The 23,229-nt window shown below is 30.7% G+C and overlaps 1 protein-coding gene across 4 annotated transcripts in view; it reads left to right on the top strand.

Moving 5' to 3' along the window:
* Positions 1 to 23,229, top strand: part of LOC124536526 (collagen alpha-1(XVIII) chain) — a 71,959-nt gene that overhangs the window by 28,106 nt on the left and 20,624 nt on the right. Inside the window, exons 2-7 of one of the 4 annotated variants that reach the window (XM_047113082.1) lie at positions 2,003 to 2,404; positions 19,291 to 19,339; positions 19,756 to 19,784; positions 21,624 to 21,671; positions 21,933 to 22,070; positions 22,330 to 22,524. In XM_047113082.1, the coding sequence (XP_046969038.1) occupies positions 2,216 to 2,404; positions 19,291 to 19,339; positions 19,756 to 19,784; positions 21,624 to 21,671; positions 21,933 to 22,070; positions 22,330 to 22,524 (648 nt within the window). In that variant the 5' untranslated portion in view covers positions 2,003 to 2,215. The remainder of the gene's footprint in view (positions 1 to 2,002; positions 2,405 to 19,290; positions 19,340 to 19,755; positions 19,785 to 21,623; positions 21,672 to 21,932; positions 22,071 to 22,329; positions 22,525 to 23,229) is intronic. The other 3 variants (XM_047113083.1, XM_047113084.1, XM_047113085.1) reach the window with 3 other exon arrangements.

Genomic DNA, 23,229 nt, shown 5'->3' on the forward strand with positions numbered 1-23,229 from the left:
CAAATTAAGCATATTAAATTTCAATAGTGGTAATATTTTATGTATCATAGCTCAATTTATGTCTAATAAAATAAGTCATAGGTATTATGTACCCATGTAGGGTACATAATACCTATGACTTATTTTAGTCTATGTGTCTGTTGAACAAACGTAATAATGTTTAATTAATATTTTTATATATGTGATTCTGTAGCAATTTACAAAACGAGTATAAATTATAATACAGTATATTCTCCCTAAAAATAGTCTACAACTATTTATCAATAATGTAAAAAATAAATATATCTTTTTGTCTATTATGAAGCATTCAGGCTGAAATATATAAAGAAAAATGAATAATTATTATTTTCGAAATTTATAACCTAATAATTCTTTGAATAGCAATATTATCATGTACGTATTAAAACCTAATAACGTTTTATCACAAAAGAGAAATATATCATACACAAAACCTTATTATTCTCGTATATATCAGTATGTAATTACTGTAGAGAATTTTCGATTAGATACCACAATTCGTGTATTACTAGCTTTAAGCGAAATAAACAGCCGTAGCGTCGATTTGAAATTACGGTCCTTTGTTCAATAGCTACAATGATAAGTTCGAAATATTAATTTGAATGTTAATAACATTCGTGTGAATCTTGAAAATAGGTTTATTGACGATTAAATTGGTGCATTTTGTTCGTTGTTTTAAATACCTACCCCATATAGGCGAATGGCTGCATGGGTTCATCTTATAACAATGCAATTCCAACTTTGAGAATGAAGTACACTGATTCATTCATCTTTAAAATAGTTACGTAACAACACTAAGTAGCAATACTTATATTGATGCGTTCGGTGGTAGAATATGTGATGAGTTTTGATGACCTGATTAAACAAAATGAGTTTACTCAAAATTTTGGTTATTATTAGGTTTTAAAAATCATAACTGTAATTCCCTCATTAAATTAAATTTTTACATATGTTTTTGTGTACACATATTGACATATTAATTATTGATATTTAAATGAAAACAATATAAGAAACAGTTAAATATATTCTTTCTATTAAACACCACATCATTTGATAATTTTCTCCCCTTTTTAATTTAGATAAAGTCGATTACACTCACACAAACAGCAGGGCCGTCAAATCCAAAATATTGAAAATATTATGCTTTCGTTATTTTTGATGAAAATTAAAATGTCATTAAAGGGATTAAATCACAATTTTATAGCAATATATAATTTCTTAAACCAAAAACATTAATTATTAACGTGTTTAAACTTTTCAACGATCTAATAAGACCAAACCAGGGGGGGGGAATCAAATGCTTATCGCCGCAACTTTTCATAGAGGAACAAAATACGAAACTTTCCGTGACTTTGCTTGAGTTGCTTAAACTTCTTGCATAACTATGCGAATTTACTCATGTACAAGTAGAAAGGATGTGCCAGGAGTATGAATTATTTCAACGCACAATTTTTTTCGACGAAATTTTTATTTAAATTTGGAATAGACCGAATACTTTCATACCCCAAATTAAGATCTTGGGTTTCAAAGTATTTGTAAAAATTTTAATATAAATTTCGATGAATCTTACCATCAAACTAATATTATGTATTTTAGTTTTAACACTCCGGATAGTTTTTGTCTAAGATTTTATGTTTAACAACACACCATACATATTTAGAATTTATAAAGTTTTGGATAATATTGATTTTGTATATGATAAATATTTTGTTGCCAAAGGAAAACTTAGTTACACGTAAAGCTATAACTTGATTTGTTCGTTATAGTTTTATGTATCTAAAAATGATTACACCAGTACTTGTACGAATGACGATCGAATAAGCTGAGCTCTTCATTCCTATAAATATGCTTTTGATTTATTATGAAATTATCTCTATTTCCAATGATAACTTACCTGAGTACAAATTTGGCAAATCTAAAACCAGCACTAAAATCTATTAAATCATTATCAACCTACATTAGTAATAGTAAAAAAAACTCTTAGGTCGACTGACGTTCTAATTCATGACCCAATAACTGACGGACTGTGAAAGTTCCGCTGATTCAAATATAGGAGGAAAAATATGACGTGGAAATTGAAATGTACGAAGCGAACTTCGTGAGAATCTATAATTTAACAAAAACAGAAGAAGGCTTTATTGTATCAACGTGTGTGCCTGTGATTAATTATGATTAAAAGGTGATAAGTGCTAACAATATGGCTATGGTTATATCACAAACGACTAAAGCTGCGATCGGCGGATTCTTAGCGCTGATGATACTTGGTGCTGTTCTGGTTGTTGGCGCAGCCTTTGGCTGGTTCGATCCTAAGAGAGAAGATGAAGATACACCAGCGAAAATCAGCGCTAGACTTCAAGGGAGGACGTCGTTTGTCACGCATAGAGCTGTGAGTATATTTATTATATTTCTTATTAGTTTAAGATTAGAAATTATCAGTCGCCTGCGGCTTCGCTCGAGTTTGGAGTGAGGGGGGGGGGGGGGGGTGTTGTTGTGGAAGTTTGCTTGATACCAATTTTCATTAATTCCGATTATTTAATTTGGTTGTGAAAGAGCGACAGACAGTCAGACAGGCAACCTTCACATTTATAATATTAGTATAGATATCTCGTTAAGATTAACAATAGAAAATAGTAAATAAATATACGTTTGAGAGCCAATGCATCGTACTTTTACTTTGTACTACTTCTCGCGGGATTCAGTTTCGATGAAGATGAGAACTAGGTTAAATTAGTTTATGTTACTGAAACTATAAAACTATCCAGACGCATTAAGAAACCAATATTAGAAATAAAAATTAAATACAACACTTTCTAAAATAAATTAACATTTTTAATAATAGACTCGTAGCTTACCACTGCTAAATACTATTACAACGGTACAAATTTGTAAATACGTACACACGGTACATAAGTATATCAAAATATTTTTTTTTTACAATTTATGTCTGTCTGGTTCTTCTGGCTAATCTCTAGAACACCAAAACCGATTTTAACGGGACTTTTACTGGATAGCTGATATAATCAGGAGCAACCTCAGCTACAACAATAACGTTTGTTAAATTTAAACGGTATATCTTGAATAATGATATATCATGATCTTTTATAACAGAACTTTAAAGATTTTGTATCTATCCATTTGCTTTTTTTAACCGTAAATGCATTTGACTAACACTTGTACACAGTGGGACTAATACGTACAGGTTACTTTGTTGCAACCTACATGCAACGCTTACTGTCAAAAGCAACGTTTCAGGGGGCTTAGACAAAGTAACATTTAAAAAACGATAGCGAAGTTAGAAAAGAACAAAATGTATGGGATTGACATAAGCCGCGCTAAATCACGTGGCCAATCGACATCGCTATCGCAGATTGGTAGACAATGTTAAAATTCATTACGAAACGATAGATTAGCGAATAGTTATCGAACGTCATCCATGACGTTACAATAGAAATGCGTAGACAAGCAGCACTTTTTTTGTTCGCCTTCGTTGCGATCGTGATTGTCAAAAAAGTTATCGAAGCGAATACAAAGATGCTGTAGATATCGAAACAAAATGGCCGATTTCATTCGTCAGCTGATATTTTAACTAGGCATGTTTAATAATTATCAGTTGAAATAGTAAAAAAAACATTCTTTGCGTGCTGCACACATTGAGAACATATGGCAGAAGCGACAAAGGCGATTAACATTAAGAAGACAATTGGATACAATTGAAGAAATGCCAGAGTTGTTGTTCATACAACATTTCAGGCTAAACAAAGACACATTTCGGAAATTATGTGACGACCTAAAAGATCATGCTAGATTAAAAGGATCCACTGAAATTTCCCTGGAAATAAAGCTAAAAAAATTATATATATTAGGAATCTAACAGTGTTTTAAGGTGCTTGTGAGAACAATGTTGTTGATTGTTGTACTTAAATAAACTTACTTTGACTCAGAGTTCTTCACTATTACCCTGACATGGCTAGCAAAATAACCAATGCCTGTTGTGTACTACACAACATTGCAGTAGCTGCTAGAATACCACCTCCGAGTGACATGCCAGCCAGTGGTCTTGAAGGTAATGAAGACCATTCTGTGCGACAAAGCACCACCACAAATGACGATGGAAATGAGTTCATTCGTAATGTTTTGGTTAGAAGAATGTAGCTATATTAATGATTAAAAAAAAAGCCTTTTTTAGACCGAATAAAGATTTTGAATAAAACTTTTATTTATGAGTATATTTTAATTAACAGTAAACCTTATAATTTTTTATACGTAGGTAATATATTATCCAATAAAACTAATAAATTGCTGGGCATAATCTAACGCGCAAGCTAGATTTACTGATTACAAATTTCTTACATATATTGTATCGATGTGTGACCCTTACTAATATTAACACTTAAAAAAACTAGGAGCAGTCTTAACAATTGAACAACATAGTCGAACAGTCTTATCGCAGTCTCTTAATGAGTAAAAATTGAAAAAATAGGCAACAATTCAATAATCCAACGAAGTATTCCTAACTACACAACAATTATTTTTATTCCATAACTGAGCCAACGTAAATAATTCAACAAATATTTTTTAAACATTCATTTGACATAACCAACTTATTAAAAAAAAACATATATCGGTATTAAAATAATGTAATGACAGCTAAATATTCGTTTCTTAGCGAATATCAATTTCGCCACAACGATCGCGACAATCGTAGTACATTGGCTAGGAAATTGTTATCGTTATCTCAGAGACGATAGCGAACTTCAGTTTCTTTTCGCTATGAAGCGATGTTACTTTGTCTAAGCCCCCAGGTTATACTCAAACGTTATCGCCTTAAAAGTAACTAGTTATGTTTGATATTCTAAGCATGTAAATGATTATTTAAATTAAACCATTCAAATTTCGTAACATTTAAGCATTTTCATTAGTCAAACTTGTGGAATACTAATTACTAAGATTTGCTGAAGCGGTGCTCTTGCCTAAAATGTACCCAATATTGTATTCAACTCAGAGCAGATTGTGTTTAGATCAACTGCTTTAATCTGCTATTTAAATTGTTTATAAAATAAATATTAAACCGTAAATCGTTTTGTATATATTTTTTATTAAATTAAATTTAACATTCACTAATACGGATTTTTTCATTTAAATGTAGGCACTTATTTGCAACTAGCTTTTACCCGCTTTCCTCGCGTAGAATATGAATCATCATTATCCTTCTGCTCTTATCAGAATTTTATTTGGGGTCTATTTGAATAATAGAATTTTAATATATTCTGTAACTGTAACTTAAAATATTACGTTGGTAATTGGTATACAAAGAGCTATTACCTCTTTGATTCCAAAAAAATAGCCTATATACTTTCTTAGGTTCTTGAATTTTTGTACACCGAGTTTCATTAAAATCGGTCCAGTACTTTGGGCGTTAAAGCGTGACAGACAGACAGACAGATTTACATTATGACATACGTATAAACATATAACACATACATAAGTGTAAAATACCTACTCAACATTTCTAGGGTGAGGTACATAGTGAGTTCTTACATGGGGAAAAATGGTATATTTTTTACTTCCACCAATAAATTATGCGCGTTTATGTGTGTAATGTTTATTCAATGTATGTGGTAATCGTTGACCTCGCCATATACTGTTTTGAGTTTTAGTAGAATTTATACATGAGTGAGATTACCATACTCTATAATATTAATATTAGAAATGCGACATACAAAATTTTATCAAAGTCGGTTAAACGTTTTGGCCGTAAAAACATACGCTAAGATACATTAATTTGGCAGTTATAACATTACTATAGATTTCTAATACACAGTAACAGATTTTAAATTTATTTAAAAAAAAAAATCAGAGGAAATTCAATATACATATGTATATGTGCTGAATAGAAATCTATCACTATCAGGTAAATTTATATGGTTTGAAGTAAGGCCGATTATTGACTTCTGAGAAATACCTGTTCCTTGTAATCAATCGATGTGAGCTTAAGGTGTGTTAACAGTACTGGACCATTGCGGGCTTACGTCGTATATGAGCAGATATCAGGAAACAGTCTTAACTGAACGTTATATTAACATGTACAGATTGATCTAACAGTGCTTAATATAACAGTGTGCTATTTAATAATTGTTTATATTGATCAGTAGTTTAGCTCACTCGATTGCACTTTTATGAATGAATATTTTATATATTAATAAATTGCTATATGTTTTTTATCATGTAATTATCGAATATAAAGCTATGTATAATATATATGTATTAATAGTAAGCTATATCAATATTATATTACAATGGGATTGATTAAAGTTGATTTGAATTTCAAAATGCACTTCGCATTGGTTTTAGCTTGTATTTACTGAAGCATAAAACTGTTTAACAATTGCTTTTTATAAGGAATAATAATGCACTTAGTAATCATAATATTCAAACGATAATTTCACGGAATGTTATTTATGAGAGAAATAAAAAAACATGTCCCAATGTATTTTTGCAAACAAATCTTTTCATTTCCCATTGAGATACAAATATTTTGATAAATAAAGACCGAAAGAATTTAGATGACACTGTTTGTACATAATAAAATTACAAGGTTAGTGACTTTTATACTTAGTACTATTATATCTAAAATAGGATCAAATTAGGGAGGACAAAGACTTACCGCATCGACATTAACCAAATTGGACGAAGACCGCGATCATAGCAACAATGTAGTAATAATAGTAACGATCGTAAGAATACTATTGTGTCGAGATTTTAACGCGCACTAATCTCATTAATAACATAGTTACACTAGAGATTACAAAAGATCTTAATAGCATTTTTAATGTTCTAACATTTTGTGTTTATTTATGTTAGTTTTAAAGTAAAATCTTAAGAGTTACAAAAACCTTGATTGCAGGGCTTTGTGCAAGCCCGCCTGGGTACCACCCATCAGATATTCTACCGCATAACAGCAGTACACAGTATTGTTGTGTTTCGGTTTGAAGGGTGAGTGAGCCAGTATAACTGCAGGCACAAGGGACATAGCATCTTATTTCCGAAGGTTGGTGGCGCATTGACGATGTAAGGAATAGGTAATATTTCTTACAGCGTCATTGTCTATGAGTAATGGTGACCACTTACCATCAGGTGGCCCATATGCTCCGCCAAACTATTCCATAAAAGAGAGCATAATATCTCTATGAGCTTGCATTGACTTAATGTTAAGATTTTGTGAGGGCCTTTCTACGTTTAACAGCAAAAAATATTGTTATATTGCAGCTTAAATTGCGCCAGTGTAAGGGATTTTAATATTACTACATTTCCAATGTCTGTTGCCAGTGGTAACCACATACCATTAAGTGCCCAATGTTCTTGTGTTCGCGGAGGTTGAAAAACAACCTTACGTAATATAACAACATAAGAAGTTATGTGTTCTGTAAAGCCGCAGGCAATATGTATAACGTTTTAACAAGACTTTCTCCCGACCTCATTTGCATATCCAAAAAGCAAAATTAGTATGCATAATGTAACAAGGGTTGGGTTTTTAAAGAATTAAAATTAACGAACTTGAGAAATACATTTCGTGATAATAACATTTATATTACCTTGACTACTTTAATCTATACATATAATAGAATCAGAGTGTCTGTTTTATAATATTAAAATAACCGCTTTATACTAAATACATATTATCTATGTATACCTACACTGTACATATACCAAAACCTTTGTTACAATTCCTGTGTGTCTATGTGTCTATTTGTGCTGGATTATCTCGAAAACGGCTGGACCGATTTTGACGAAACTTTCACTGGTAGTTAGCTGATATAATAAGGAGTAACTTTGGCTATGGCAATATTTTTTGTTTTTGTTAAATTCAATTTCGTGAATATCTATTTAAATTAATTGTAAAAAATATATTTGTCAGTTGAAAACGGTGGACCCCGTAGTATGTTATTAATGACACTTGTGTTTTTTTTATTAAGTTAAAGATTCAGCTGTTTCCTTTAAATATTAAGTGGAACCAAAACTTGTAATAATACTTTAGTAAGTATTATTACAAGTTCCAATTTACATATGAGATATATTAAAATTTTAAATATATACTACAAATTCGATATACATATGTGTGTTTTCGATGTACATTTAAATATACGAATATAATTTAAATACATACAAATATGGAAACTACCATGGATCACACAAAGCAAATGTAGATGTATAAAACATTTTAGGCTTTTTATTTTGTCTGAAATTATTAAAAGCGTTAGTCTTTTAAAATTCGTTTTCGTTTTATTTTATTAGTCTTTTTATAACAGAATTTTATGTTAATGAATAATGTTGTAAAAGTGAAAAATAAACACGTTTTATTACTCATAAATTATGAAAGTCGGTACTTTTAGTACTTTTTCAATTACTTCGCTGTGTTATATACCTAGTCGGGTTATATTCATCTATGTTTCTCATTTTTGCTAAATATATATAATATTTAAAAAACGAGCGATCTTATGGGACACTGAGTTGAAGGAAATTAGTATATAAAAAAATATCAAGTAACAGATAAATATAACGCATTAAATTAAGAGCGCCTGAGAGTAATTTAATGAAACAAAATTGTTAATAAAAATCAAAATAAAGCAGTAACGAAAAAGTTAAATAATATTACATAAAACAAGATAAAAGATAAAGAGGGGTAGGTTGCCTGTTAGCAACCCCTGTAGGGATTACACACTGTTAAGACGCATAAAAGAAGTTCGTTTCAATAAAACAATTAAATATACTAAGTGACAGTCTTAATCCTGTGTAAACTAATATTACAAATGAAAAAGTTGGCGAGGATACATCTTTGGATTGTTTGTAATTAAGATTGCTTATCATATAGGGTACCGAACATACGACTTCACATGTAGGCATGACCGTGGGCGGAAGGTAATTATTTGTAATTAAAATATTAATTAATAGTCATAATAATATTAATTAATTGAATTGACTGATATAACTGACTTAACATATTAAGAAAACAAAATAAAAATAAATTTGATCAGAAAAAAAGTTTGGTCACAAATATTATGCACAAATAAAAGTAAAATTTAGGATTTTTATATACTAGTCAATTTATATGTCACCGTCAGATTACAAAATTCGTTAGATTAAAATCTGACGAGACAGATTGTAAACTGTCCAAATATTGTGAACTGTGAAATATGTTTGCATATTAATGTTATTTATCGCTATATTGTAATCTATCTGCAATCTACAATAATTTGGCTTCTACTGAGAATTTACTGATGGATAATTTCATTTAAAATCAAATGTCCATATTTTTACCGGCTGGAATAAGGGTTTGAACCAGGCACCTTAAGATTACAGCCCTTCGGTTACCTGCTTGACCAGAGTTCGTTTAGAATATTAAAATATGTAGATGAAAAGCTCTGAGGCGTGTTCCCTCAGATCTTTTTGTGTTCATATCGCGTGTGCCGTGTAGTGCCGCTAATTGCTCCAAGATTGTATTAAAGATATACAAAATTATTCACAACTTGAATTTTAAGTATATTTTTTTAATCGGAATCGACTATCCGAGAAATTAGTGGAAAAAAATACAAGATTAATGTAATTTTAAATCATTTTAGTTTGATATGACGAGCAACTTATTGTCATGCAGTCGTGACTAGACTGTCGAATTAAAAAGTGTATCTGTCGGTATCAAAATTGAAGTCACAAATCGTTTCATTTAATCTGGAAGCATTACAGTGATATATAGATTGTGAAAAACATCACTTGATCTAAGATGTTTATAAATATAAAATAAATAAATATTGGAAAACATCACATACATTACTCTAATCCCAATGTATTAAGTAGCTGAAGCACTTGTGCTATGGAAAATCAGAAGTAACGAGGGTACCACAAATACCCTGACTCAAGACAACTTAGAAAACTAATAAACTTTTTCTCCATCGACTCAGCCGAGAATCGAACCCAGTACCTCGGAGTGGCGTATCCATAAATCGATGTACACACTACGGTATATTTGAAAAAAAAAAGTTATAATGATTTTATCCGTTTTTGATGAAAGGTACAATATAGAAACGAAATGATGTTTGGATATAGAATAAAGGATGAGCTAGTAGTTCCCAGTAAAATAGCTCTGAACCCCTGTATTTTTTTCCCCTTTATGTACCATTATTAAACATTTTATCCAAAAACCAATTTATATTTTCTAGGTAGGTACTATTTGTTTTTCATATAATTTTATTTATGTCAAAACTTCAAGCAGATACTACATAGTAATTAACTTGATATGGGACTAACGCACCCGCAAGCCCCCCTGTGTTGCAAATATCCATGGGCAGTGCTTGTCACTTTCCATCAGGTGAGCCTCTTTTAGATAACCTCTAGAACGAAGCTTTCAAGTCGCTTCTGCTTGTTTATACACTAACTCTCTTATCCTTTAACATAACAATACTATGTGAAGAATATGTGATAGATTGTTGGTAGTAGCCAGTCACGCTTCAGAAATAAAGGGCTTATATACACTAAGGTTAATATTTTTTTTTTTATGGGAAACAAATTTAATATTTATGGGCACATTTCTATTATAAATCATAATTTCGTAGATACTTAAAAATCATTGCATATGAATATTTAATATGTATCAGCGTGACGAATTGAAACGAGTTCCGTGACCAAAATCGTTAGCATTGGCTCATTTTGATAATCATGTAACAGTAAATAAGTCAACGTCGAGTGTACTACTGGAAATATTTATGTCGTTCATAATTATGTTCAGCTTAAGGAATCCATGTTTGTTTATTCGATAAAATGCTTTGTTTTGTATCACTTTTACAATTATGTAAATATTTGTTCAACGATTTATTAACTATATATATTTTTGTAAACACTTGAATATATCTTTGATTTCTCATTTTATAAAATGTTTTGTACTGTAATCCTCAGCTAGGACATACTACGTACTACGATACATAAATAATTTTAGTATATAATCCTTTTTTGACTTCCATACCTAAAGGGTAAAACGGAACCCTATTACTAAGTTTGGATGTCTGTCCGTCTTTCAACATACTGTATCTCACGATCCGTGATAGTTAGAATTTTCACAGATAAAATATTTCTGTTGCCACTGTAACAAAAAAAAAAACTAAAAAGTAGGGTAAATAATATTTACAGAGGCTCCCATGTTAAAAACGTGTTTTTTTTTATAAATCCATCGTGTTTTAAGCTGTCGAATTAAAGAAGACTGAATACGTTTTTATTAAATAAATATCACGCTATTTTATGTGTTTATAAATGAAATCGAGTTTGACCTTTAGGTTTTTTTTACAAGCAATATTTCTGATTCTTAGAAATACGATAATATACTTCGGAATAATTTTGAACATTGTAGAATTAATTAATATAAAAGAATAATTAAAGGTAAGGAAACATTGTACGAGAAACTTGGATGTTTCTTGACTAAGAAATGTATATCCGTCAATCCATACTTCAGCTGAGAGTTCGATTAAGCTCCTAATCCTTAGCCTTAACTGGAACTTTCTTGAATCCTTAAGCAATGGGATATTAACGGGTATTATTGTACTTTCATATTAAATTAAATGCTTAAAACAAAACAGACTTTAAGTATTTAAGGTGCTCTGATTATAAGTAAAATTATATCAAAATGTTACGTAAGAAAAAATAAATAATAATAATAAAATTGAAAACAAAAGAAACTTAATATTAAAATATAACATTGAGGTAAAATCATTGGTTACGTAAATATTAATATTATATAACAGAGCTTTGTCATAAGTAGCCTGATCAAGTATGCCAAGATAGTTAGTGCTCTTCTGATTTAATCCTAGCAAAGGAAAGAGAGGACCAGTGTAACTACAGGCACAAGGGGCATAACATTTTAGTTCCCAAGGTTGGTGGTACATTGACGATGTGAGAAATAGTTAATATTTCTTACAGCGTCATTCTCTATGGGTGATGGTGACCACTTAACATGAGATGGCCAACCTGTACCATAAAAAACAAAAAAGATGATCTGAAAAAATCACTAACATATAGGACAGTGACACAGGTGTGAACTGTTCTCCAAATACATGGTGTAGTGTAAGATTAGGGCATGTAAGACGCACATTGATTCTAGAATGGAATCCTAGCTTAGAAAACTGAACTTTGAATCCATTACGTCTATAAAAGCACAGACTAAATTAAAAAAATACATGATATGAGTAGGAAATTGTCAACCCAATTTTACAAAGTCATAATCGCCCAATGCGCTGAAACGATTCTCATCATATTATTTATGATTTATAAAATACATAATCGTGTGCAATTGTAAGTCGTTCTAAACCACTTGTATGAATTATTTATATCTAAACAAAGTTCGTCGAAGTCTGGTCGTGACTTTCTTAAGGCGTATTTTTTTCTTCTTCCATCGCATGTTTCTCTTCATTAATCTACTGTCACCGTCGCGGAAATGGAAATGGGCCTTTTGAAGAGAATTCGTTGTTTCAATGCTATAAATACTTTTTTTTATTTAAGTGATGGAGGAAAATGTTGAAAAAGTAATTTGTAGCTATTAAAAATATTTATGACAATGAATGTGACAGTTGTTACAAAAGAAAACGAACTTATAACTGTAGATGATGTTAGGACTTTGGCATCGTGGAATTCGAATTTTGAAATTTCTCTATATAGGATTTTTTATTACATTTTCTATCCAGTCATTTGCTAAATTAATTGTGAAACCAACATTATCAGTATGGAAAGTGGATCGTACCACGTACTAATTGATACTCAATAGTTACATCTCTAGGTCAGTATATATTTCTGGACAAATTACGGCAAACCCACAGCGATAACACCAATATTATAATGTTTCGCAGTGCTGTATATCACAGTTGACTTTTTAGAATTATGCTGTTATCTTCTCTTTCGTATGCTTCATTACTGAAGGATGTTATAAAGACTGAAAGTTATGCTGTTATAAATACTGCAAATAACAACACTAATACTGCAAATAATAATTAATCAGGTTATGTGAGATTATGGCAATATTGTCATATGAACTTTAGTACATTGTATTACATTTATTATATATACATACATTATATTACATATGTACCTATGTTATACATTGAAATTATAAATTCAAGTACTTTAAATAGAGGTATGGAGTGGTCAGGGGTTATTACAATATATAAAGAGTTGAAACATCTGTAAATGTAATTACGTAAAAGGACGTATGAAAATTTAGCAAACGACTAATTAAAATATAAAATATAATTGTTAACAATTACAAAGAAATAAGGGTTTAGAACAACGAAATCTTTTACATAGTAATTACACGGAACGAAAGCAAAATTATCCTCCATAAAAACTGTGCAAAGGTTTCCTTTTAGATTTGCATAAAAATGTAAATAAACATTAATATTTCATAGAGAAACAAAACTTCACCCTTCTTCTATCCCTTTTCAACTTAAGTATATGTAAGCCTTTACGTGAAACAGCAATAAAAGGATCGGTCGGTTGCCAAACCGCAAAACCTCGGTTAATTGACAGGTAGTCAACAGCATTATTAAAATTTTAAACGAAGGTGACAATCCTAAATGGAAATGTGTTTTGTCGTAAATACGAAAACCTAACACTTAATTTAAATATAAGGAAAACAGTGGTTAGCCCACGTGAATCTAAAACGACGATTGCAGGTTCTAACTTTGGATAGCATCACTGATTTTTTTATGAGTTTCATTCGAATTAATGATCTCACGTTCAGATATAAAGGAAAACAACATGCATGCGTTAAATGAAAATTTACATGAGTGTAAAAATTGTACCCACCAATTCACATTGAAATATCTTAGTGGATAGCATAGCATAGTGACTTATAGTGGATATCTTTAACCTTTGATATACCTTCTAAAAGACAAGAGGTCCTCAAGAATTGACGGTGACGAAGGTTTTTACTTCACATTTCCTATAAATACAAGTAAAGTATTTTTGGGGAATAAATAATCGTAATATAAGTGGTATGTTTTAAGTGTAACCAAATTGTAAAATTAAATGGGTAATTGAATTAAAACAGATCAAATACAACAGGCAAATAGACCACGTAATGGGTAGCGATAACAGCACTAAGATATTTCTATCATGTCTGGTCGATTTCGGTCACAACGGCAGATCAAGCAACGACAAAGGATATATTTAGTACAAAAGTGTGCACAAGCACAGGTCTCAAAAACATTCCGAAACTCTAATAAACGATCGAAAAGAGTTGAGACGTGGAACCAGCTGTTTTATGCATTGTACGAGGCCAGGGACATTTCCAACTTCGAGATTTCGGAACGTTACTGAGAATTTTCCGACAAAGAAACAAAATAATTTTTAACCAGTCTGATCTGGAACTTAAATCAAGAACATACAATACGTGTTCCGATATCAAGAACAACCGGGCATTCTTTATTCATTTAGTTTATATAAATTTCTATAATTATGCTGACAATGATTGCATGCATGGCTAACTTTGAGGATTATGAAACTGTCAATTTCATCAGAGCAGACCTTGACTTTTCCTTACCTACGGTAAAATTAGTACCTGCACTTTATGGGAGTATATCAAAATAAACTTTATTCAAGAAGGCTTTTATAAGCACTATTGAATCGTCATTTTACAATTAAGTAAAGCTAGTACCGGTTCGGAAAGTAGATTCTCCCGAGAAGAACCGGCAAGAAAATCAGTAGTTACTCTTTTTCAACATTTACAACAAAGTCAAGCTATTTAAATACAATTGTTTAAATTAATATTTCCTGCTTTGAAGTCAACAGGTATTAACTCCATTTTTTTTATCATCTATAAAATCTTGTATCGAATAATATGCCTTTTTTATAAACGTTGTGAATTTACGATACGGCAAAGTTCAAAATGTCTGCGAGATTTTATTATAGAAACGGATACCTTGCCCCAAGAAGGATTTATTGATATGATACTTATCCTCACTTCTGGCACATACAATGATTATCACAGATTTTATCAAAGTGATCAATGCCATTATTCACAGAATATACATAATATTGTTGTAAATATACTGTGACGCAACAGAGAGTATTCCTACTTTATCAAAAACATCTCGAAGAGTCTCTAGTATAAGTATCTTTAACTCATGTACATTTACAGGTACGGAAAATATTAAACTAACTCAACTCGTTTCTTGAGCCATTTTGGACATAATATTTTATGAGTACCCTTACTTTAATGACGAAATGTGTATTTATAATAACAAATTACTTGTTAAAGTAACCAAAGTCACTTTGGACGAATAATGGAAGACAAATCAATAACAATAATAAAATCGAAAGTGATTTCAGTAAATTTATAAACCAACTAGAAAATAATAAAAATAACTATTAATCATTTTTTTTTGTTTAACTTAGTTCTGTCAACGATGGAATAAATTATAAACGGTTGTAAAACAAATTTCCTTTGACTTATCATTGGATATAAAACGAATTATGGCACTAAAAATGAATGTTACAGAGCACGGAAAACTATCGTTAGTTTGATTGTGTCCACGATAATTTGCCGATGAGTCACTGAGACACTACGATAATATGATTTATTGTTATTATAAATTATTCGTGATTTCAGGATATATTTACTTGATATACTTCTTTGTAATATTTAGAAACGATTAAGTTAGAACCTTTTCACCCAGTGATGGATTTTAACCGATGATTGCGGATAAACCACTTAATTTGGGTGTATATGCGTCGTAAAAGGAAATCTTCGGGAAACCTAATAATCTTTGATTTTTAATTCCAATGAGATTCTTCCACGTAATTCAACAAGTATTGGAGTAATTTGGTGGAATCAGACGCAAACCTTCGACTTTAAGGGAGAGGAACTAAGACTCCTTGGTTAAGACCCAGCAGTGGAAAACACGCCGCCTTTTATTTTACATTGCAATCAACATTATACGTAAATTCAATACTAATTAATTATTATCTTATACCTCAGAGAAGGTTCAAATCAAGAACTGAGTTCTATATTTAAATATTTATTATGTATTTATCGAAAACGATTGGATCGATTTGGTTATTATTATCGAGTTTAATTATACGTAGAACAGTTTTAAAACCCACACTTATTATTTCATTCATTTCGAACAGAAATGGAAAAAATTAAATATAAAATTATTCCCACTTCACAAATAGCACAAAATGCACTATAAAGTTGAAAATAACTCAATTGAATTATTTTTACTAAAAGGCTTTGTATGTACTACAAAACTGTTTGAAGTCGATGTCAAGCTCTGGAAAATTTACAACTTTATTTTGTACCTTACATGCCGTAACTCGTAATTATAATTAAAATCGTTATTAACAACTGATGTATTTTGTATTGCTAAGAGAATAAATCATTATTTCGCCTTGGTACCGACTTCAGACAGTTTGTAGTACGTTATTTTAACAACACAACTTTTACAATTTAATACTTCATATGAATAATAATATGTAACTAATATGTAAAATTGTTTTTGACGTTTCTTTAGTCAATTTACTATACTTGGTGGTAGGGCTTTATGCAAGCCCGCCAGGTAGGTACCACCCACCCACTCATCAGATGTTCTACCGCTAAACAACAATACGCAGTATTGATGCGTTCCGGTTTGAAGGGCGAGTGAGCCAGTGTAACTACAGGCATAAGGGACATAGCATCTTAGTTCCCAAGGTTGGTGGCGCATTGACGATGTAAGGAATAGTTAATATTTCTTAGAGCGTCATTGTCTATGGGTGATGATGACCACTTACGATCAGGTGGCTCATATGCTCGTCCGCCAACCTATTCCATAAAAAAATATATATATTTATATTACAGAATAATAATAAAATTCGAATATTTTTTTCTTACGATGAAATAAAAAGTAATGAAAAATTTATTTCAAATGTAACCAGAATCGGAATTAAAGATGTTCACAGATCGTGTGTTTACATTCGGTTACAAACGTGGAGTTTTTACTTACGTACATAATTTAAAATCGCATGTTCATAGTAAAAAAAAAAAGAACGTTCGGGGACGTTCGTGTTTTGAATGGGTATTCCGAGCAAGACCAGAATATTGGAATTCAAACTCAAATACTAAAACCTTCTTGCTTGAGAAGAAAAATTTGTTTATACACAAAGACACAGCCTGTTTGTATTACAATATTAATTCATAATCCGAATCGATATGAAATATATTTCATCAGGCCATCTTCAATAAACATAATATTACAATAAATGTTATTTACAAACACACCTTAACAAATACCTAAATATTATGACGAATATATTATTTATTCAATGTTATTTGAATTGATGGCCAATATTATTTCATTATTTCTTATTAAATAAACAATTCCTTATTTCAATAATTTTGTTATTATTTCTAGTAACTTAGACTCCATTTAGGTATGAAAGAAACAGTCAGTATAAATCACAACACCTACATGGGAATCTGGTTCTATTTAGTTCAATATGTCATCAAAATATTAATTCAATATGATGAAGTATAAAACGTATTCAGAATTTCAAATACAATTATTATAGATCCTCGCCCGCCTGCCTAAGTTATACACAGTTATCAGATATTCTAAGCAGGAGTACAAAGTATTGTGGAGCTCACTGGCACTAGAGATATAACATCTTAGCTCCCAAACTTGTTGGCATATTGGCGATGTATGGGTTGGTTAATATTTCTTAAAGCTCCAATTTCTACGAGTAAAGGTAACCACTTAACATCGGATGGCCGAATCTCAAACGAAATTATTTAGGACATTTATTTTTAAATTACATTTGAATTCTGGAATATTCTCGAATAAATGTTTTCAAACGTGCCTTTTATATTTGGAATATCTTCGCCATAATTATATTTTTTTATCTGTGTTATTAAAATATTTTTAATAATTTATTAATAAACTTAAACGTATAAAATAAGCGTAAATAATAATAACAAACTAAATGAAATACAACTATACAGAAATGATATAAATTAAAAATAATATTTTTTTATAAATAAAAAAAAAACCGCCTTCAAAAATGAACTAAAAAGAAAAAAATAATCAGTTACATCCATATCCAATTTACGATTTTTTAATCACCTCTCAAAGTCGGTACCAACATTGCTAATATAGGTACATAATACATAATACATATATACAAAAACTAAATCTATTTATTGTATAGATGACACCATTAGAAAAACCTTACTATCGATACAAATTAAATTATTTTAATATAGGAATTTATTTACTTTGTTGGCACCGACTTCAAAAGGTGATTAAAAAATCGTAAATTGGATATGGATGTAACTGATTATTTTTTTCGTTTTAGTTCATTTTTGAAGGCGGTTTTTTTATTTATAAAAATTTATTTAATGCTTTTCAGTGTTGTTTTGTTATTTATAATTACAATCGGTAGTGTTTGTCATTCACTTTATTATACTTAGTGCATTTTGGCTTTCGACTCTAAACATAACTCAACGCCGTTTCAATACGACGTGGACTGCAACTCAAATTAAGCGTTACCTAAGTTACAATAGCCTAATGTTAACTGCTCATCGCCAATTAGACAATACCATTTTTCCCGATGCAATGCCTTTAATCATTGAGGAATTCTCCTGGTAATCCACCATAGCTAGACTTCATCATAGGCATGTTTACTAACATCAATTGCTTGAAGACTATCTTAAAGAAATAGAACTAAATCCGTAAAATAATTACTTACTAATAGGTTCTGATTACCAGTTCTGGTCTTCATCATCAGTTCCACTTCATCAAATGTCACTTTTCGTGAGCATATGACCAAGGCACTTTGAATAAAACCGAAATCACTATAGGTGTGCCTATAAAATTTGAGGAGTTCCATCGATTTCTCCAGGATCCCATCATCAGATCCTGATCTCCTGACAATGGGACCACCTGTAAAACATGCCCTTTCAAACAAAAAAAGAATTGTCAAAATCGGCCCAGCCATCTTCTAGTAATTCGGTAACATAACCTCCTTTTTTTGAAGTCGGTTAAAAACGTTTTATCCAAAAGATTTTCCTATGGAATTGTACCAGTTTTTAAACTAAATAAGCGCCAGCTCGAGATTTAATAGTTAATCTGTTTCTTAGAAAGGTCTTTTATTAATTGTATTGTATGTCGTTATTTGTTGTATATCGTATGTTCGTTTAAATATAGTTGAAGTATTATTTTTATTATTTAATAGTCTATAACATGATTTATTTCATTGTTTCAGGTAAATCCGGATGAAAACAGATTACCAGTCATATCACATTCCTCGCCGTGTGAGTATAATATAATAAATTATTAAAAACTAATTAAAATCTCAACAGCTTAACAGTAAATAGGTTGTTTAGTGATTGATATAACAGTCGCATATTTTCGCTGGAAAATAGTCACGACCGCACAAGTAACACGTAATATTATTAAATAGCACTAAATTATGTGGGTTTTATGCTAATATTTGTGCATATATTTGTTAATATTATTTTAGCAACAGTATTAATTATAAACCCTATCAATGGAGGCACTCAGGGTTATTTATTGAAATTATGGTATTTTTCCCTTTTTTCTTAACCTGTGTCAATAAAATTATTAGTTCAACAATATGAAAAGGTTTTGTTTTTGGTAGATAGCACTAAAACAAATAATATTAATAATTTATTTTCGAGTGATTTTAATTTTTATCAATATTCCACAGATGTCCATAAAGGAGGAAAAGATGAAATCGTAAGTATTATTAAATCAATTAATCTTCTACAAAACCAAAATATCAACACTGTCTTATTTAATAAAAGCCATTGAAAATTTCGTCAGAGATCCCATCAAAAGTCTTGACATATACTCAATACTACGCTTGAAGTATCTCCTTAAACTTTCGGCTCAAAAATTATCATAGCATTCGAATTACAGAAGTGCAGACACATTTGTAAATTTAGTGATTTGATAGCGTTCTTATGGCAATAAGAGCATTAAATATTTAGGTCCTTGTCAAATTATGCAAGACCTTACCTTCTTTCTAAGACAATGGTACCTGCAGTACGTAATTGAGATTGCGCAGACCAATTATATACATCTGCGAGATGACCTATAGACCTATGTTTGTTTTGTATTCGCCTTTTATTATTTAAAAATGAAACATGAAAATTAAAATCAACTGTGTAGGCCTTTACAAGCACTTTAGAATAATTTTACAAAACTATATTTAATTGGAGCAACCACAGGTCCGGAATTTTCTTCCGAGAAAAGCCGTTGCTTTAAGTTATTTTTTCCAACATTTAAAATACAAAGCTATGTTATTTATATATAATTATATAGTATGTATATGTAACTGTTGTCGTGGATTTGATTATTATTTAGTTCATTTGTAAATTATAGCGATTAATAACGTTTCATATTACTAACACAATTATTATTATCATAATGATCGTTATTTATATACACAATATACTAATAGCAATATGCATTTCAATGCCTATTTAATTGTTTCATATAAACAATTATCAGATATAATACACGTCGCTAATTTTAAATACCGTGTCATCCAGTTTTCTGGTAAATACAAGCAAGTCCCATTAAGAACAGCATACAATACATACTAAATAAATCTCCTGTCTATATAGTAATGATATGTATACACTAACAGAAAACATAGTAAAGTTTTGCATTTATTACATTACTACAATAATATTCAAATTCACACAGACATGTATATAATCAAGTATGTTAGATTCATGTTCAATAATGCCACTCATTTTAATATCTCTTTATTTCTATGAAATGACATCAATTCGCGTTACAATAATTTTCAACGAATAAATTAAATTATTGTTTACTTCAGTGCACACATACATAAAGTCACGAGCACACGCATACAACTAATACTAGAGTCATGGCAAATATTCGTTTTATTTTTTTATTATAATGCTACAATTTTAAGAAGTAATATTAATTGGAATTCCTGCAACAAACGATACAAACGGAATTATTTACATTGTAAATACTTTTTTAATTACAAGCATGTCTTAACTAAATGTATTTTATATTAGTTTTCTCACTTATACAAGAGTTTTTCCAGTATATTTTTAGTAGAGCTGAGTCCCCGTCTTAGTAGTTGGTAACCACTCATTCTGTTTTCTACCGCTAAACAGCAACACTCAGTATTATTGAGTTCTGGTTTTAACCAGTGAGTCAGTTTAATTACAGGCACAAGAAATGTTACATCTTAGTTAAGTTTTTTTGTGGCACATTTTTAAGGTGACTGGCAGTGACTATCAGTAATGAGACCATTAACCATTAGTGGACTTATTTGCCAGTCTGTCTCTCTATGACAAAAAATAACATTTATTATGTTTAAACCACTGACCTAGATGTAAACAATAGGTAGGAGAATATGCGCGTTAAACTACTGGTACCTCATATCATTAGTCTAATTTACTTCATGCATAAAGTAATTAATTTTAATAAATCATCATGAGAGATAAAGAACACTTAATCCCTCTGCTTACTCGCCTCCGCATAATACATAATATTATGACGTGACCCTTTAAAACTGTATTGTCTTGCTAGGGGTTCGGAGAAATTAGCCCATCCGGAAAGGACCGGACAGACGAACATGTGAGTTTTATGTATCGTATAGATATATAGCTTTACATTGTTATCTCTTGTTCATAAGACTTAATAAATTATTAATTTTGAATATTTTCAAGATTAATGTTGTTTACACCTACCTATAAAGATGTATCACTTCGAGTGTTATGTATATCAAATATTAACTTTAAGTGTTTAGTGATACGTATAAAAATAAATCAACGATATAAAAAAACCAACATCATTATTACAATTTAAAAATAAATAAAAAATGATTTTCTGGTTTAGGTATCGTTGTCATCTCAATGTCAGTGCAGCGTGAATGATATATCCCGGATATTAGAGTCTATGACGGAGTTAGTGGGGCCCCCAGGACCCCAGGGGCCTACTGGGGCTGATGGTACAACAGGTGTACCAGGGAAGACAGTAAGTGTGATGCCACAGGCATTTTGTTTTATTTATTTTTTATTATATAACGCCTTACATAGCCTATAAATGTTAAGCTAAAGCCTCTTGTTAAAGAGAAAGGTGCAGGGTTAATTTTTTACGATGATCTATTCTGGATCTACGATATAAATAGATTTAGAATTTATGCGGAGAAATAATTATAAGAATTTACGTTATAATATATTGTTTTATACATTAAATTATTTTTAAGTATTGATATATGAAAATTACTTCTTAGGGGCCCATGGGAGACCCAGGTCCAGTTGGACCTCCAGGCCCCAAAGGTGACCGGGGAGAAAAAGGCGAAACTGGTGTACCAGGGATTGAAGGACAAATGGGTCCAAAGGGAGAACCAGGTGTTGATGGCACTCCTGGCTTTCAAGGACCACCCGGGCCTCCGGGGCCCCCAGGGGCAGTTGCGTCTGCGCTAATCGTAAGTAGAAATACGAATATCTATTCAAATAATTACTAAAGTCAATCAAATTAGAGAAAATATAATTATACAGTGAACTAAATTGAAATAAGAACCCAATTTGAAGGAGGACCTTATTTGCTCAGCCGTTTTTGAAACGACACGCCTTTTTTATTTTTTATTGTACATCATACAGAGAAATAAAAATAAATATAAAATAGATTTGGCCTTAAAAGAACAGGCGTACAGTTTTGGCTACCTCACATAGCGATCTCTTCCAGGTCTAAGCTTCCATTCTCCGTGCTATTTTGTGATATTATGATCGAAGACTTTTTCTCATGTGCAAAAAATGATCTTACAAACAATTTGTCTCAAAAGAGGCGTCATCTAAATATTAAATTCCATCTTAAAGAATAATGTCATTGTTTTGAGAACATGAAAAAAAAAATATTGTCTTGTAAGTAAACGAGTTGCTTCGTAATCAGTTATCATTCCTTTTTATCTTCATCGTAATATATTTTGATTTCGATATAATTGTAATTATCTTCCCATGTATGTATGGTATACTGATTAATTTCAATATTGTTATGAATTTTGAATTAAAATATATTTTTATATAAAAAATAATTTCTTAATGTTAAAATACTCACTTTGAAATCTGATACAAAAAAATGAATCTTAATGAAATTCTTTCTTCGTTTCCCTCGATGCTTGACTTTCGAGGTC

This window comes from Vanessa cardui, chromosome 16 (genome assembly GCF_905220365.1).
Source record: "Vanessa cardui chromosome 16, ilVanCard2.1, whole genome shotgun sequence".
NCBI lineage: Eukaryota > Metazoa > Arthropoda > Insecta > Lepidoptera > Nymphalidae > Vanessa > Vanessa cardui.